At 33.8% G+C, this 16,951-nt stretch overlaps 2 protein-coding genes across 2 annotated transcripts; both read left to right on the top strand.

The window, feature by feature from the left end:
• Positions 1–314: 314 nt before the first annotated feature.
• Positions 315–4,373, top strand: LOC111682960 (protein Son). The gene is made up of 2 exons (XM_023444962.2): positions 315–2,770; positions 3,321–4,373. Exons 1-2 carry the CDS (start codon positions 485–487, stop codon positions 3,966–3,968), a joined length of 2,934 nt encoding a protein of 977 aa, XP_023300730.2. The 5' UTR covers positions 315–484; the 3' UTR covers positions 3,969–4,373.
• Positions 4,374–6,030: 1,657 nt separating this feature from the next.
• LOC111682968 (zinc finger protein 823) lies at positions 6,031–16,816 on the top strand. The gene is made up of 7 exons (XM_046950383.1): positions 6,031–8,474; positions 11,576–11,942; positions 13,595–14,590; positions 15,777–15,863; positions 16,024–16,333; positions 16,403–16,563; positions 16,625–16,816. Exons 1-7 carry the CDS (start codon positions 8,343–8,345, stop codon positions 16,813–16,815), a joined length of 2,244 nt encoding a protein of 747 aa, XP_046806339.1. The 5' UTR covers positions 6,031–8,342; the 3' UTR covers position 16,816.
• Positions 16,817–16,951: the final 135 nt, after the last annotated feature.

Below are 16,951 nucleotides of genomic sequence, written 5' to 3'. Positions count from 1 at the left end.
AGTACCTTTTTAAGAACGAAAAAGTACAAAAAGTCCCCTTTTATATGTTATCACTTAATTATAAAAAATTCAAAAAGTTTTTCATTTTCGGGAGAGGATCTTATATGGAAGCTTTGACCAATTAAGGACCGATTTATATTTTAGGATGATAATATTATATTATTATTTATAATGACAAAAAATCATATTATAGAAATTAAAAACATATCCTTCTTACGAAAGTGTCATACCTCTCACTTTGTCATACTAGTCACCATAATCAATCTGGCAGCCCTTTGAAACTGAAAAAATACACAGCATTGTTATGTCAACTAAACACATCTGGCATAATTTGACATAAAAAGTGCAAATTATAGAAAAAAATTAGAATCCTCTAAAAAATTACCAAAAATGTGTTAAAATTTTATAAAAAACTGCAAAAGAAATAACAAAATTTACTCGCTAATTATATACGGTAAAAGTAATAATTAAACAGGCAGAGATCATGGCCCAGCCACCTACAAACGAAAGCTCGGAAAGGGCCAACAACAATGAGGAAAATTCTAATGCCGCAGCTCCTCTAAGTCCAGTGGTTAAAATTAAACAAGAAAAAATAGATCCAGAAATTGAAAATAAAATAAAATTATTGGAAGTTAATATAAAAACCGAACCTCCTGAATCTGGTGACACAGAGTCACAAACTACGAATGGTCATACGAAAACTAAAGATACGGAAGATGACAGTGATGATGATGAGGAGGATTCCAATGATTCGGACAGTAGTTCACAGGAAAATGATGATGATGAGGAGGAAGCGGAAAATAGTAGAGAGGGCGAGGAAGATGAGAAGAAAAATATAGAGCCGGTTAAAAGCTCCAATGAGATATTAACCGAATTATTTCAAGTATTCAATGCGGCACCACCCGAGGAATTGCTGGATGATAAGAATTTAATTAAAAAGGCTAAAAAGCATAAAAAAGAAAAGAAAAAGAAGCATAAGAAACAAAAAGATGAGTCCGGAGAGCTGTTGGACGGCGAAGAAGGAGACATAACACCAGGTGACAAACATAAACATAAAAAATCTAAAAAGAAACACAAACATAAACACAAAGATGGCTCCAAGGAAAAGGACAAAGATAAAGAAAAGGATAAAGATAAAAGCAAAGGCAAGGACAAGGAAAAAGTTAAAGAAAGAGCTAAATCAAAGGATAAGGAAAAAGATAAAAGTAAAAGTGATAAAAAATCTGCGGAACGAGATAAAAGCAGAGATAGAGCACGCAGTAAAGATAGAGCTAGAAGTAAAGATAGAGATAAAAATCTAAAGGAATCTTTGAATAAATATGACAAGTCATTGAAATCCTCAACGGAACGTAAAAGACATTACGATAAAGAGGAGTCGAGAGCGGACACGGACAGCAAACGTAAAAGAACCGAAGAAAAGGATAAAACAAATTCCTTTTATAATGGCTTTAAAGAAAGGGAACATTCTCGGGAGAGAGGAGGTGAAAAGGATAAGATCAAAATTAAATTAGAACCTAAAGAGAGAAAATCACGCCGTTACTCGGAAGAGGGGCAAATTTCAGAAATATCCCTTTCCGATGAAGAAACTTACCTAAAAGAAAAAGAAACTCGAAGCAGCGATTACAGCAAACGAAAACAGCACAACAGCTTTTACGATGGTGTTAAGCGCAGTCACAGTCGTGATAAAGATAGAAGCGAAAGGCATCGTGGTCATAACGATGATAGGTATAGGGAACGTGATAGAGACCGTGATCGCCATCGAGAACGCGATAATTCTTATCGTAATCGTGGTTTCTCTAGACCTTATCACTCACGCTATTCCCGTTCACGTTCCCGTTCTAGATCAAGAGATTTGGGTATCGATAAGAAACGTCTATTGGAAATTGCCCGTAAAAATGCCATTAGTATGTTTAAACGTGGTAATCTGCCAGGCTGTGATAATATGTCGCAAGAGATCAAGGATAAGGTGCTACTAAAAATGCGTTATGGCGGACGTACCGTAGAAGATTTAACAGAATTTTGCAAGAAAATCTCAAATGGTGAAAATCTTTCGGATCTCTCATCCGATGAAGATTCTGATGTCGATAAGGCGGGCAATACTAAAGCTTTTCATCACCCCTTCCAGCTGAAAGAACGCGAACCCATAGTCATGCATATACGCAACTCAAAGCCTATTTTACCGATTTTAGCTAAAACCGAAGAACAAACAAAAGCAATAACCATGCAATTTCCCGTTTCCTCGGGACAACAGCATCGCATGACCGAACACTGGGTGCCCGTTGAAAGTAAAGATAATTTGGCGCCTCTACCTGCTCTACCCACTGCTGCGCAGTCTACCACGATATTTAAAAGTAATTTGCCTAAAAATGCCTTAGGAAAAACCTTACCTATGGCTGAGGAGCAAGAACCGGCATTTAAACCGGTACCCACTCCCAATAGTGAAACCGCAAACATAGAAACACCTGCTACAGCATTGCCTGCAGTCGAAACAGGAGTTGCAACAGCTTTAGCTGCCATTCCAACACCTGTGGCTGCTCCTCTGGCAATACCAAATGCAATAAATCCTCCCCCTTCTCTACCCGCAACTGCTTCAGCAATTCCACCAATAAATGTTCCATTTAGTTTACCTGCAGCTTCCACGCCATCAGCTTTTGTACCCGATGTTCCAGTACCTTCTACGAATAGTTCGGTATTTCCCAATAGTACTTGTACATCTTTTGATGTGTCGTCCATAATTTCAAAAAGACTTAATGCCATGCGGAGGTTACAGGTGAGTCTGAAAAACTTGACAGATTTAAGTAAATTGAAATATGTAGATCCTACATAGATAGATTGATAGATAGATAGATAGATAGATAGATAGATAGATAGATAGATAGATAGATAGATAGATAGATAGATAGATAGATAGATAGATAGATAGATAGATAGATAGATAAATAGATAGATATATAGAAAGATAGATAGATAGATAGATAGATAGATAGATAGATAGATAGATAGATAGATAGATAGATAGATAGATAGATAGATAGATAGATAGATAGATAGATAGATAGATAGATAGATAGATAGATAGATAGATAGATAGATAGATAGTTTTTGTACTAAAAATTTGTGTTTGTACTAAAAATTCATTTTTGTTTTAAAGTTTCGTTTTTGTACAAAAAACTAAAATATATATTTTGTACTAAAAATTTCATTATGTACTAAAAATGTATATTTTGTACGTAAAATAAGCTTTTTGTACTAAAAATTATTTTCTACAAAAATATATATTTTGTACTAAAATTGTTTTGATAATTCGCTTCGCCTCGCAGGAAAATCCCATGGATTCGGAAGCCATTAAAATGATGTATAATTCCCAAAAGGAAATGAGTTCATGGGCTTCATCCAAACACTTACCAGGACAATTTACCGGCAGTACGGGTGTGAATGTTCTCAAGCCAAACGAACTAAACTCCGGCCCACAGGTATGGGCACGTAGGGATCAATTAACCTCAACCAAACCGGTAACCGGTGGAATGGGTATGCATCTGCTGCAGAAAATGGGCTGGAAACCAGGTGAAGGCTTGGGACGTGAAAAGAATGGTTCTCTGCAACCGCTATTGCTTGATGTAAAACTGGATAAACGTGGTTTAGTGGCTCAAGAAGACTGCAATCGTAAAGGTATGCCCATGAAGAAACGCAGTGGCGGACCCCAAAACGCCCAATTAGCTCAACAAAATCTCGAAGAAAAACATCCTGTCTGTCTACTCAATGAATTGACTTCGAAACGTAAATGGACACCACCGCTCTATACGCTGGTCAACGAAAAAGGACCATCACACAGTAAAATGTTTTTGTTTTCCGTGCAGGTTAATGGGCAAACATTTACGCCCGACCGTGCTAGCAATACCAAGAAAGAAGCAAAAATGATAGCAGCCAAACATTGTCTACAACAAATTGGCATATTGCCAGCGTGTTAGCATTAAATAAAACAAACAAATACAAAACAAACATGTTGTAAATACATGTAAACCAACAGAAATTGATTTTTGTATTCTTTTTTTTAGTAAATTTTGGAATTACTATTAAATAAGGCCATCGTCATCAACATCCATCATTATCAGTCATCCACATAGAGACGCGTAAAACACTCTGTTGTGAGTTATTATATTCGACTAAAGAATATATCTGGAAAAAATACTATTTAAATGCTTTAAGACTTTTTTGTATGTTATTTGTAAAATATATATAGTTATTATGTATTTGAAGTATAGAGTTTTATTTAATCTTCTTCTCTACTACTTTCAACTTCTTTTTTTAAGTTTAATAAGTTTAAATAAAATGTAAATAAACAGATAAATTTAAATAAGTTTTTTTTAAACTGATTTACTCTCTCTCTCTCTCTTTTCATTGGTGATTTTGTTTATTAAGAGCGGGTTTCTTACTCCTCACTTAAACTAGGCTTAACTTGCTGTTAGATTAAACTCGGAACAAATTTAGGGGGATTTTAACCGATGATTGTGTTTTTCAGTTTTAGATTTAAGCTCAGTTAACTTTGTTAGTATTGCCAACTTTTCACTCAAAAACATAAACAATGAACAGCTGTTTTTTGCAAACAATACTTTTGTAAAATGGAAAATTTTGGAAAAATGTTAAAAAAACATTTAAAATAATAATAATTGAAACAAAACAAATCAGAAAATTGCAATTTACTTAAAATATTAAGTTTTTGTTCTTCCGAAATCATTGTTTTTGTTAATTGTGTTTTCTCACTTATAACTTGAGTTTAATTGGCCAATTACACTCAGTTAAACTAAGATAATATGTAATTTTACTGATAAGTTATCAGTGATAACTGAAAAACATGAAACATATATTAAACCAGGTTTAACCAAAGAATGAAGATTATCTTTATCAGAAAAACTTGCCCTAAGAATTTAATTTTTTATTAAAAATGTATTTTTTTTTTAATTTTTAAACTTTCAATTTTAATATGATCTTGTTGTAATCTCTGAACTCATGTTTTCGATTAATTGTCTAATGTCGAAGAAGGAAAATCGAATATTTGCTCTGAAACCAACCGAGTCATACTCAGCGAAAGTATTTTCCCAGGAAAGAGCTATTGGCCACAGTCGAACTGTTACAACAACACGGTACACTCCAGTTTCCACGACAATCGAATCTTCGCTCCGAAACGACCCGTTTCATACAAGGCTAAAGGTTATCAACTGAGCGACAGCTCTATCAACCGGAAGTCTTTTCCCTTAGGAAAGAGCTATCGGCCACAGTCGAACTGTGACAACAACAACTCGGTAAACTCCCGTTTCTTCGAGTATACTCGGTACACTCGATTCCACTACAATCGGATTTTCGCTCCTAAACGACCTGAGTCATACACGGTCTAAGATTGTCAACTTAGCGGCAGCTTTATAAACCGAAAGTTTTTTTCCCAGGAAAAACCTATATTCAGTATTCTTTTCTTATTAACAGACACTTTTAAAGATTATGAATTGTAAAACTCTCCTTAATACTTTCACGAGACAAACCATAAGCTGTGCCACGTTACCTAAATTTTATAGTTCAAGATGGACTAGAGATTAGAGCAAAGAAGGTTCTAAGTACTAAAACTCTCTTCTGAATCTTCGTTGTAAGATCTTTTGTATTCGAATTATTTAAGATATTTCAACGAACGAAGTTAAACTTTTATTTTAAAGTCGGCAGATGGGACTATCAAAGGATATCTTTGAGCTCTGTATAACGGCCAAAAACGCGTTTATAACGTATTTTATAAATTGATATCTCGGAAACCAGTTGTTATTAAACTAAATTAAACAATCACATTTAACAAAAAGACCACTGTGCTTCCACCTTCAACAAATACACTTAGAAGATGCCTTCACTTTTATCGCAGCAAAACAATACAATAAAAATCTATAATGTCAACAACTTATGATGACATTATGATTAAGAATTTTAATGTAAATAAATAAAATAATTGGCGCATTTTTTGTATCTAACTTGTTTTACTACGAAGTGTATATATTAATGCAGTTGTTTTGCTCTGTGCCATATAAAACTGAGCCAAGGGACTGCGCAAAATCAAAAATTCGCAAAAAAACATCATCTTGAAAAATGTAAACAAAAAGGAATTAAAGCTGTTCCTTTTTCCCTGTCAAAAGCAAAAAAACAAAAAAAAAACAACTACAATAAACACACTGACAGGCGTAAGAAAACCAGCTGAGATTTTGCCAAACAACGACTAGCACGACATTACAATAGTCAGAAATAAAGTGTGCTACTGAAAAATAATACATTCGCATTAAAAATAAATAAAAAGAAAAAATAAATTATAAACACAAGGTGCCAGGTTTTTAACCCCTTCTAATTGTGCAACAAAATACAACATGCAGCAACAATTGCAACAAAACTAAAAGGGAAAAACACTTGTATTCCATTTGACTTGAAATGAAACTACTATCAACAACAACCGAGTAGTCCTTTGTGTTTGAGTATCGGTGGCAGTGTGTGTGTGTATGTATTTCTGTCTTTGGATGAAAATGTAGGGAAAACTGAAAATATTATGAAGGTCGTCGGTTAAGTGTATAAAGAGATTTGTTTGTATACGTTAACATCGTAACCCAGCAGTTCGTTTAAGAGTTCAGGCATCCGCAGAAGATAGTAGTGCCTGGTAGTGGTTGGTCCTAGTGATTACCGATAGTATCTCATAAATAAACTAAATAGGACAAGTTCTGCAGTTCCCTCGACTTGACCGTTTATGGTTATAAAGGATTCCTTGCTTGCTCCGAAAACCATTTATTAAACCTTGAGAATTACGTGACCTAGTTATTGGTACTATAATAAAGTAGTGAGATCTTTGTGCTTTTCTTAAGCTTAGCACTCGATCGTTGATCGTTATGGAGGATTCCTTGCTGTAAGATTAAAGCATGGAATATGAAATGACTTTCTTAAACTTTATTTAATACTTAAATTAGCCCGTCATTCATCGTTATGGAGGATTCCTTGCTGTAAGAATAAAGCATGGGATACAGAGTGGCTTTCTTAAACTTTATTTAATACCTAATGTAGCCCGGAAACCGTTAATAAATCCTTAGGCATTATGACAGCCAAAAGTCGTGGCCTCGTTTTGGGTTCAATAACAAAATGGTGAAATTTCATTTGACTCAGATTTGACGCTTAGAAACTTTACCAGATTTTCAATCTCTTGGGCAAGTTGGCCACACACTGCTAGAGTATAGTCGGTACACTCCAGTTTCCTCGTCAATCGAATCTTCGCTACGAAAGTATTACAACAACTGCCGTTTCCATGACGGGAGTCATACTCGCCCAAAGATTGTCAACTTAACGATAGCTGCATCAACCGAAAGTTTTTCCCCAGGAAAGAACTATTGGCCACAGTCAAACTGTTACAACACCTTTAGTGTCTCCTTCGTAGGCAGACACTCATTACTCTACAGTCCCCAAGTCACTTTAGTGTCTCCTTCGTAGGCAGACACTCATTACTCTACAGTCCCCAAGTAATCTAGTGAGTTAACACTTAAAAACCAAGCTACAGCAAACATTTTCATTGCCACGCGTTGCTTCCTTGGGAGTACTTGGACACTGTCCCCTCGAACTGCTGGGACATTTTAGTTAAAGTGTGTGTGCGAGTGTGCGTTAAAATGTGAAAGTGTATGTATCCAACCAACCCCACAACTCAGTGACTGAATTGGGGTTTGTTTTATTTGCTGCTCCCGCAGGATGTGTATGAACATGAAAAATTCTTGCACTCTTCTTATTCAAACTCACAAACATTGAGCAAACGACAGCGACAACATTATTGCAAAAACCAAACTCAACTAAAATTTTTGAACTAAATCTATTATAAACTACACCAAAGCAAATTAGTTTGACCGAGGCTTTCAAGCTGAAAAATCTGTGCTACTACACTACTACTACATGCTGGTCGAGTAAATATGTGTTTGTGTGTAAATTTGTAAAACAAAAAGGATAATAAGCAAAAAATTGTATTAGACAAAAAAAGAATAAAAACAAAGTTAAACAATTGTTGTTACTTTGCAGTTTTGCACAAGAAAACGGGACAAAAGTTTGGAGAAAAGAAATAAAGAACATTTATTTTTCGTTTATTACAAACAAGGACTTTTTTATTAACTAGTAGCTGCCAGTTACATCAGTTGCCAATTGGAGCCTAATAAGAGAAAACCTTATAGGAGATGCTTAATAAATAGCCAAACAAAACTTTCTATTTAAAAAAGTGAAAAAGTGTAAAGTTTTAGAAAGTTTGGTGTTGTGTATGTGAATTTAATACAAAAAAAAAGAAAAAAAATCCAATAATTATGGAGACTTGTCGTACTTGTGCCAAATGTGATTTTGATAATGAAACCCAATGGTTTGATTTATTTAATGCTCCTCGTTGGCAACTTGAAACGGAACGCATACATTTGGTGTTGAGCACTTGGAAAATAAAGGTATTTATTATTTTTTTTTGTAAAATGCCTAGGATTAATTTAATTTTAATTAAACTATAACAGTGTTGTCAATAGTAGTGATTGTCGAAAATAAAATATCAAAATTTTGATATTGATATATCAAGTTTATTTGAGCATAATTTCCAAAACTGACCCAGAAACTGCAGATTTAAATCTTTACTGCTGTAGATCTTAAGCCTAGCAATCAAATCGTCTACAGGCCGGAACATCTTATAAGGTTACGCGTGACAAGTACTCAAATTCTCGCAAGCCTGTATATCTCATTATTGCTGATCCAGGTATGTCGAGCATCTTTCAACAGAATGGTGAGACACTCAGAAGCTAGCAAGACTTCATTATGGGAACGTGGATACGTACTGACTATGTCCTAATGAAAAGTATATTTTGTCCGAATTTTTCTCTAAAGCTTTTACCTAATTTGTGATTGGAAGATTCTTAGGAATTATATTCAGAATACTGAGTTTCTGAACACTGAAAAATAATTCATTCAGTTCTCTTTTTTTCGTGATAAGGAGCGCACAATAGGCCCGATAGTGGTCTAGGTGTATTTTTTCGGATTTGATGTAATGCATCAACCTAACCTAGCTAAAAACCTACTAATGGAAGGTACATTCAGTCCAAATTTCACCAAAAGCTTTTACCAAATTCAGGTCATCAGATGATAGCAAGTATATTGCTATGTTTAAGTCTTGAACCCTACTAGTATAACTAGATATTTATGTAGAACTATGGAAATTCTCGAAGTACATCAACTAATCTAATCTTCGAGAATTTCCATAGTTTAACATAAATATGTAGTTATACTACTAAGGTTCAAGACTTAAACATAGCAATATACTTACTATCATCTGATGACATGAATTTGGTAAAAGCTTTTGGTGAAATTTTGTACTAAAAGTACCTTCCATTAGTACGTTTTTAGCTAGGTTATGTTGATGCACTACATCAAATCCGAAAAAATACACCTAGACCACTATCGGGCCTATTGTGCGCTCCTTATCATGAAAAAAAAGAGAACTGAATGAATTATTTTTCAGTGTTCAGAAACTCAGTTTTCTGAATATAATTCCTAAGAATCTTCCAATCAATGTTAGTCAGGAATGTTATTTCCGGAATAACATCACTTCCAAGATACTTGGATCTAACTTCGACGAATGCCTGGCCGTGGCAAATAAAGTGCTCCAGAGTTTCACTGTCCTCTACACATGCTCTACATTCGTCTGAATCCGCACTATTGTGTCTCCACTTAGAATACGTACCATCATACTAACTTAAGGCTTGCTCATTTGGAAAGATTTTTCGTCTTGCTCTCATCAGGGTCATCTCATAGAATCTTCGTGTTTCCTTATTAGATTCTCTTAGTTCTTAGTTCAGCTTTTGTTGCATCGAATGGTTTTACGTTTGTCGGGTTAACTGCCTCGAGCTCCTTTTCTTTTAAAACTATTACGTTCACCCTTTCGTTACCGACAACTCCCGAGTGGGCTGGTACCCATATAATGTTAACCTTAACTCTGGGAGTGTATTCAGTTAAAGCTTTCCTACAATCCTATACCATCATACTAACTTAAGGCTTGCTCATTTGGAAAGATTTTTCGTCTTGCTCTCATCAGGGTCATCTCATAGAATCTTCGTGTTTCCTTATTAGATTCTCTTAGTTCTTAGTTCAGCTTTTGTTGCATCGAATGGTTTTACGTTTGTCGAGTTAACTGCCTCGAGCTCCTTTTCTTTTAAAACTATACGTTCACCCTTTCGTTACCGACAACTCCCGAGTGGGCTGGTACCCATATAATGTTAACCTTAACTCTGGGAGTGTATTCAGTTAAAGCTTTCCTACAATCCTATACGGTCTTAGATTTAGTTCTAACACCTGATATGGCCTTAATTGCCTTCTGTTTTTAAATATATTAATCGCTGTATGATTTGGTAAGTGGTGGTATATTTCATAAGATTTCATCGTGTTATCGTATACACTTAATAACAACGCTAAGTTTCACAGTCACTCCTCTATGGGGTATCTGTTATCTCGGCAACAGCATTGAACTTATTCCGATTTATCGACTTAACAATGCATACGCTTTTATACCGACATTCTTTTCCCTTGAATTCGGGAGCTTTTTCATGGGACCTCTTAGATAAAAGGTACAAATCAAAGTACGAAGTTCTGACCTACGAGCTGCCGTGGTACCAGATTATGTAGTTTTCTGGTTCAACGGCATGTAAAATCATTCCAAGGAAATAGATACATTTAATCATCACCAGGTTATAGTATCGTCAAACTAGAGTAAATGGTTAGACCTATTTTCCCCGGCATTACAATAACACTAAGATGAGGGTTTTTCATCAAGGTAGCATGCCTACTTCCGACTTACATTTTTGCCTAGCACATAGTATTCATGACAGCATCCTCGATATATCATGAATTTTTGAGGATTATACATTTTATTGTGCGTTTCTTTTCAAAAGATAGATGTATTCTTAAGTAGATCCCGTTCTGGCCAGCTCTTCTGTCTATTCATTTCCATAGTAGCCTTACTGGCAAACTAGGTTGAGGTTTGTGTTCTAGTTCCTCAGGATGTAGGTTGTGGGTTTGATATCAAGCGCAGACACTGTTAAAGTCGTTAATAACAGGTCCGATGATGTCCTTAGATTAACATACATACATACATTCCTTTCAAACTAACTAACTATAGCTGTAGACATTGAGTTGCTTTTTTTTCTGTGCTGGTCGTTCAGTTACCATAATAGTTCGGAGTCCAGGATAATTCCTAGGAGCTGATTTTTTTGCTGAAAGTAAAAAACATCCTTATTTATGGAGTCAGGTTTCAAGATTCCGAAAATATTACATTTTAAAGCAGCAAACATTCCTCCCATCTTGCGATGATTTGTTTGCTAATGCAGAAGAAACTTTCAACGCTAGTTTGTTAATTTTTTCTTGAAAATCACAACATTGACAACATTGTTGAACTAAAAATAACTGTTTTATTTATAATTCGAATGTATTTAACATTTCAACATTTTGCCCACTACCACCCACTGTCTATCTCTCTCCCCCTATATATATATGTATATACATTACAAAGATTTCGTGTAACGATGGTTTGCCACAAAAAATCTGCACCGATTGTTTTTCTAAATTTTGCACTGTCTCCTCATTTCGTCTGCAATGCCTGGAGGCACAAACCATATTAAGCAATATATTCGATAAAATCGATACACAAAGTATACAGGATGAAGAAGTTTTCGAGGGTTTCGCTAATGAACAGGATAATGATGTAAAAACAGCAAAAACACAGTCGGTAGGAGAAGCAGCGACATCAGCAGCAGAAGTGCTACTAACAGTGCACTTAAAGTCAATTGAGCACACATTAGAGGCAACAACAGAAAAGAGCATAACTAGCAGTAATAGTAGCAGCAATAACAAAAACAACAATAGCAACAACAACAATGGTGAGTTTATATGTATATATGTTATGTAGGTATGTAGGGAAAAAATAATAGAAATAAATCAAAAGGAAATGAGCGCAATACTACGATAGGAAAACAAAACAACAATAACAAACATTAAAATTAAAAGTCCTTTTGTTTTGTTTTTATAGTAGAGGTAGGTCAGTGAACTTTTAGGCCAAAAATAACACAGGCAAACATAATTTAAAAGAAGTCGATAACCAAAAATGAACGTACACAATTCTAGAGTATTACTGATTCAAGATGTCTCATAATTCCTTCATTGGGATACAACTCTTATCAATCTATATATATATATATATATATATATATATATATATATATATATATATATATATATATATATATATATATATATATATATATATATATATATATATATATATATATATATAAAAGAGTAGCCTTACTGACTGACTGATTCATCATCGCACAGCCCAAACGGCTGAACCTAGAATCATGAAATTTTGACAGTAGATGTGTTTTTGGTTATGTAGATCCAATAAGGAGGGATTTTTGGAAATTTACACATTTACGGGTAAAAAGGGGGAAAAACGCATAAAACAGGTTTTCTTAAATATCTTACATAATATTTGTGATACAAGAAAAATTTTAAATGCACCTGTATCTACTCTTAAAATGAGCAGATGGGTGTCTGGTACTTTTTTGAAATTCGTACTTTTAAGGGGTAAAAATCTGTAACAAAGGTGATTTTGGTACCTTTTTCAGCCCTTTATAACTTTTAAACTAATTAAATTTTTCTAAATATTTTGGATACATCTCTCAAAATTATGAGACACCTTTTTGGGTGTAAAAGGGACAAAACTGTATTTATGGTACTTTTTTTTAGCATATTAAGAAAACTTTTTCGGTTTATTGAATTATTCATATTAAATTACGGATTTACTCTGTAATATTTATTGAAATAAAATTTTTGCTGGGTAAAAAAGTACCAAAAAGGGGAAAAACGGGAAATTTAATTTTATTCAAACTCATTGAGCCAACTTTTATAAAATTGCAGAAAGTAGTTTATTTACTCACACAAAATAAGCTTATGATATATTATTTTGGAATTCGAGTACTAAGGCGTATATAGGACCAAATTCGAGAAAATTGTTTGATACCTTTTTAAAAGCACAATTTTTCTGGAATAAATGATTATTAAACATACACGGTCCTCATTTAATAAGATCCTTTAAGAGACAACTTTTTAGTACTTTTTATCTCATAAATTGTAGTTTTTATAATTTTCTAAAATATTCAACCTAGGAACATTAATTTTAACATACATGGTCTTGACTGAATAATATTCTGGATGTGGGAACTATTTGGTACTTTTCTATTATTCAAATGGATTCTTTATAATGGTTAACTGGAACACACGGTCCTTATTAAATGAGAATTTATTGAAAGAGATCTTTGTACTTTTTCGTTTTTCCGATGGTACTTTTTACGATATTGAACATAGTTAGGGTAGCGAAGCACCCAGGGTATGCTTGTATTTTACAAAAGTATAGGTTCTTTAGTATCTGGTTAAATCATTTGTTGACCTGTGTAATTTATCTGTTGTATGTAGTTAAATTTAGAATAATATTAAAAAAAGTTTAAATAATTCTATTTATATTTTAATTTAGAAAATATCGCAACTTTTAGTGAAATCTTAAATATAAATCCTAATGACAACACCGAGGTTTCATTTCGAACCACAACAAAATTATCAAACACTGCCGTTTTAGAAAACGAAAATAAAAACCAAAATTTTAATCACATTTTAGTCGAAGATCACGAAGAAGAAGATATCAATAATAACACCAACTACAACAATAATATCAGCAATAATACTTCTAATGAGGGTGTAGAACTTATCTCCAGCAATAATCTTTCAAACAATTCAAATGATAACGAAAGAACTTTACTAACAGAAAATACCAACGATTTAGATGATAATGATCTTATAGAAGAACTAATCGAAGAACTAGATATAATAGAAGAAATCACCGAAGAAGAACATCAAGCGGCATTGGAGGAGGAGGAGGAGGGGGAAGAAGATCTAGATGAATTCGAACACAATGAGGAAAATATACCAACAACTAGCAATATCACTATGACCCTGGACCAGGAAGGTGATGATCCTTTAGAGAATGATTTAAAAATAACCTTCGAATGTAAATACTGTTATAAATGGAAAAACAATGCTACAGAAAATTTTCTCACCCAACAAGATCTATTGGCGCATATAACCAAACTACACAGTTCCGATCAACCGTATAATTGTCCTTATTGTCAGCAAATGTTTATGGATGCCGCTTCACGAACCACTCACCTAAAAGATGAACACAGTCAAAAAGTTTATGAATGCCAGACATGTGGTAAAAAATATGCCGATAAATTTAATTTGAAAAATCATGTCGAAAAATATCACAGCGGTACCGATTTCGATTGTACTCTATGCGCTAAGAGTTTTTGTTCGAGTAAAAGTTTAAATTATCACATGAAATGGCACAATCCGGAAGAACAGTTAAAGTGCAGTTACTGTGATCGTTTGTTTATCAATCAACGACATCTGAAGTGTCACGAGGAGACTCATACGGGCTATCGGAGTCAGGAGGTTTGTTCTTTTTGTGGTAAAAGTAAGTCGGGAGGATGGTGATAGTATAAAAATGCTTAAATATTGAAAATAATCGGTCATTGGAGTAGTCTAGTCTATAGACTGGTGTATAGACTAGACTATATACTAGACTATAGACTAGACTATAAACCATACTATAGACTAGACTGTTGATTAGACTATAGACTAGACTATGTACTAGATTATATACTAGACTATGGACTAGACTATAGACTGGACTATATACTAGATTATATACTAGACTATGATGTATAGACTAGACAATAGACTTGACTATAGGCTAGACTATAGACTAGATTATAGACTAGACTATAGACTAGACTATAGACCAGACTATATACTAGACTATAGACCAGACTATCGACTAGACTATAGAATAGACTTTAGACTAGACTATAGACTAGACTATGTACTAGATTATATACTAGACTATGGACTAGACTATAGACTGGACTATATACTAGACTATGATGTATAGACTAGACAATAGACTTGACTATAGGCTAGACTATAAACTAGATTATAGACTAGACTATAGACCAGACTATATACTAGACTATAGACCATACTATAGACTAGACTATAAACTAGACTATAGACTAGACTATAGATTAGACTTAAGACTAGACTATCGACTAGACTATATACTAAATTATTCACTAGACTATGGAATACACTATAGACTAGACTATAGAATAGACTTTAGACTAGACTATAGACTAGACTATATACTAGATTATATACTAGACTATGGACTAGACTATAGACTATACTATAGGCTAGACTATAGACTAGACTAGACTATAGACTAGACTATAGACCGGACTATAGACTAGACTATAGACAAGACTATATTCTATATTATATACTAGACTATAGACTAGAATATAATATAGTATATAGACTATAGACTAGATTATAGGCTAGAATATAGACTAGACTGTACAATAGACTATAGACTGGCTTATGGACTAGATTATAAACTGGACTATAGGCTAGACTATAGACAAGACTATATTCTATATCATATACTATACAATAGACTAGAATATAGACTAGACTTTACACTAGACTATAGACTGGCTTATAGACTATATTATAAACTAGACTCTACTTTCTAAATTTTGACAAGATTTTATTTAAAGATTTATAACTGCATACGTGTAACGATTATTATTCTTCTTAAGATTTCTTCCATTTGAAAACACTTAGATGGCATATCTATCGACAACATGGTGGTGAAAAGCCCTATAAGTGTGCCCGATGTACAGAAGGTAAGAATTCCAACATAAACCAAGACATTTACCTTTTGCAAAGAATCTTAGAAATTCATTCATAGTATAGAAGTTCTATTCAAAGAAATTATCTCATATGCTGAGATCTTGACTAGAGTAAAATTTTTGTGATCTATTATTTCTTCAATTCACTTTACAGTTTTCACATCATATTTCGAAAAACGTTTACACATGCTCGAAAATCATTTGGATAATCTTACGTTGATCGAAAAAACCGAATGTATGCTGTGTCACAAACGTTACGAACACGAACTGGAACTAAAGGATCATATGCTAGAAGATCATAAGGAAAACAAGGGAGCAGTTAAAATCTCTAATAATAAACGTGTTATAATGAATAAAAAACCAAAAAGCTTTACCGGTATATTTCAATGTGAAAAATGTGATAAACGTTTTAATATGAAATCAGCTTTAGAAAGACACATGGCTGTACACTCCACGGAGGGACGGTAATTTAAAAGAGAATTGATAACATATAAAATAATTAAAGTGTGTCTGTATTTTTCTTAACTATATAGACCCCATGCCTGCCCACAATGTCCTAAACGTTTTAAACGTTCGCAAGACATGAAGTGGCATTTGAAAACACATTCCTCTGAAAAGCCCAATATCTGTGATGTCTGCGGCAAGGGTTTTGCTTTAAAATATGTTTTGACTCAACATCGTCGAAGTCATGAAGGTATTTGTTTGGACTTTATATTGATTGCAATTAATGCTTTAAAGTTTCTCTTTCTTTATAGTTTTAGAAAAGAACTTTACTTGCACCACCTGCGGCCGTTCATACCTCTTCGAGAAGTCTTTGCGTTTACATGAACGTATACACAGTGGCAAAACCTATTACAAATGTGATTTATGCAGTGAAAGTTTCGTTACACATATTAAATTTAAATGTAAGTGTGTGTGTGTTTTTTTAGACTATCTGATAGACTAAAGATTAGACTATAGACTAGACTAAAGATTAGACTATAGACTAGACTATAGACTAGACTATAGACTAGACTTTAGACTAGACTATAGACTAGACTATTGACTAGACTATAGACTAGACTATAGACTAGACTATAGAC

The sequence above is a fragment of the Lucilia cuprina genome, chromosome 4 (assembly GCF_022045245.1).
Source record: "Lucilia cuprina isolate Lc7/37 chromosome 4, ASM2204524v1, whole genome shotgun sequence".
Lineage (NCBI taxonomy): Eukaryota > Metazoa > Arthropoda > Insecta > Diptera > Calliphoridae > Lucilia > Lucilia cuprina.
The sequence above is the reverse complement of the archived record's forward strand: the minus strand, read 5'-3'. Positions and strand labels throughout refer to the sequence as shown.

Excerpts from the sequence above, each read along its gene's own strand:
- LOC111682960 (XM_023444962.2), top strand. The coding sequence starts at position 485 with ATGGCCCAGCCACCTACAAACGAAAGCTCGGAAAGGGCCAACAACAAT. Across the intron at positions 2,771-3,320 it reads ATGCCATGCGGAGGTTACAG|GAAAATCCCATGGATTCGGA; the intron begins GTGAGTCTGAAA and ends TTCGCCTCGCAG.
- LOC111682968 (XM_046950383.1), top strand. The coding sequence starts at position 8,343 with ATGGAGACTTGTCGTACTTGTGCCAAATGTGATTTTGATAATGAAACC. Across the intron at positions 8,475-11,575 it reads TGAGCACTTGGAAAATAAAG|ATTTCGTGTAACGATGGTTT; the intron begins GTATTTATTATT and ends TACATTACAAAG. Across the intron at positions 15,864-16,023 it reads GTGTGCCCGATGTACAGAAG|TTTTCACATCATATTTCGAA; the intron begins GTAAGAATTCCA and ends TTCACTTTACAG.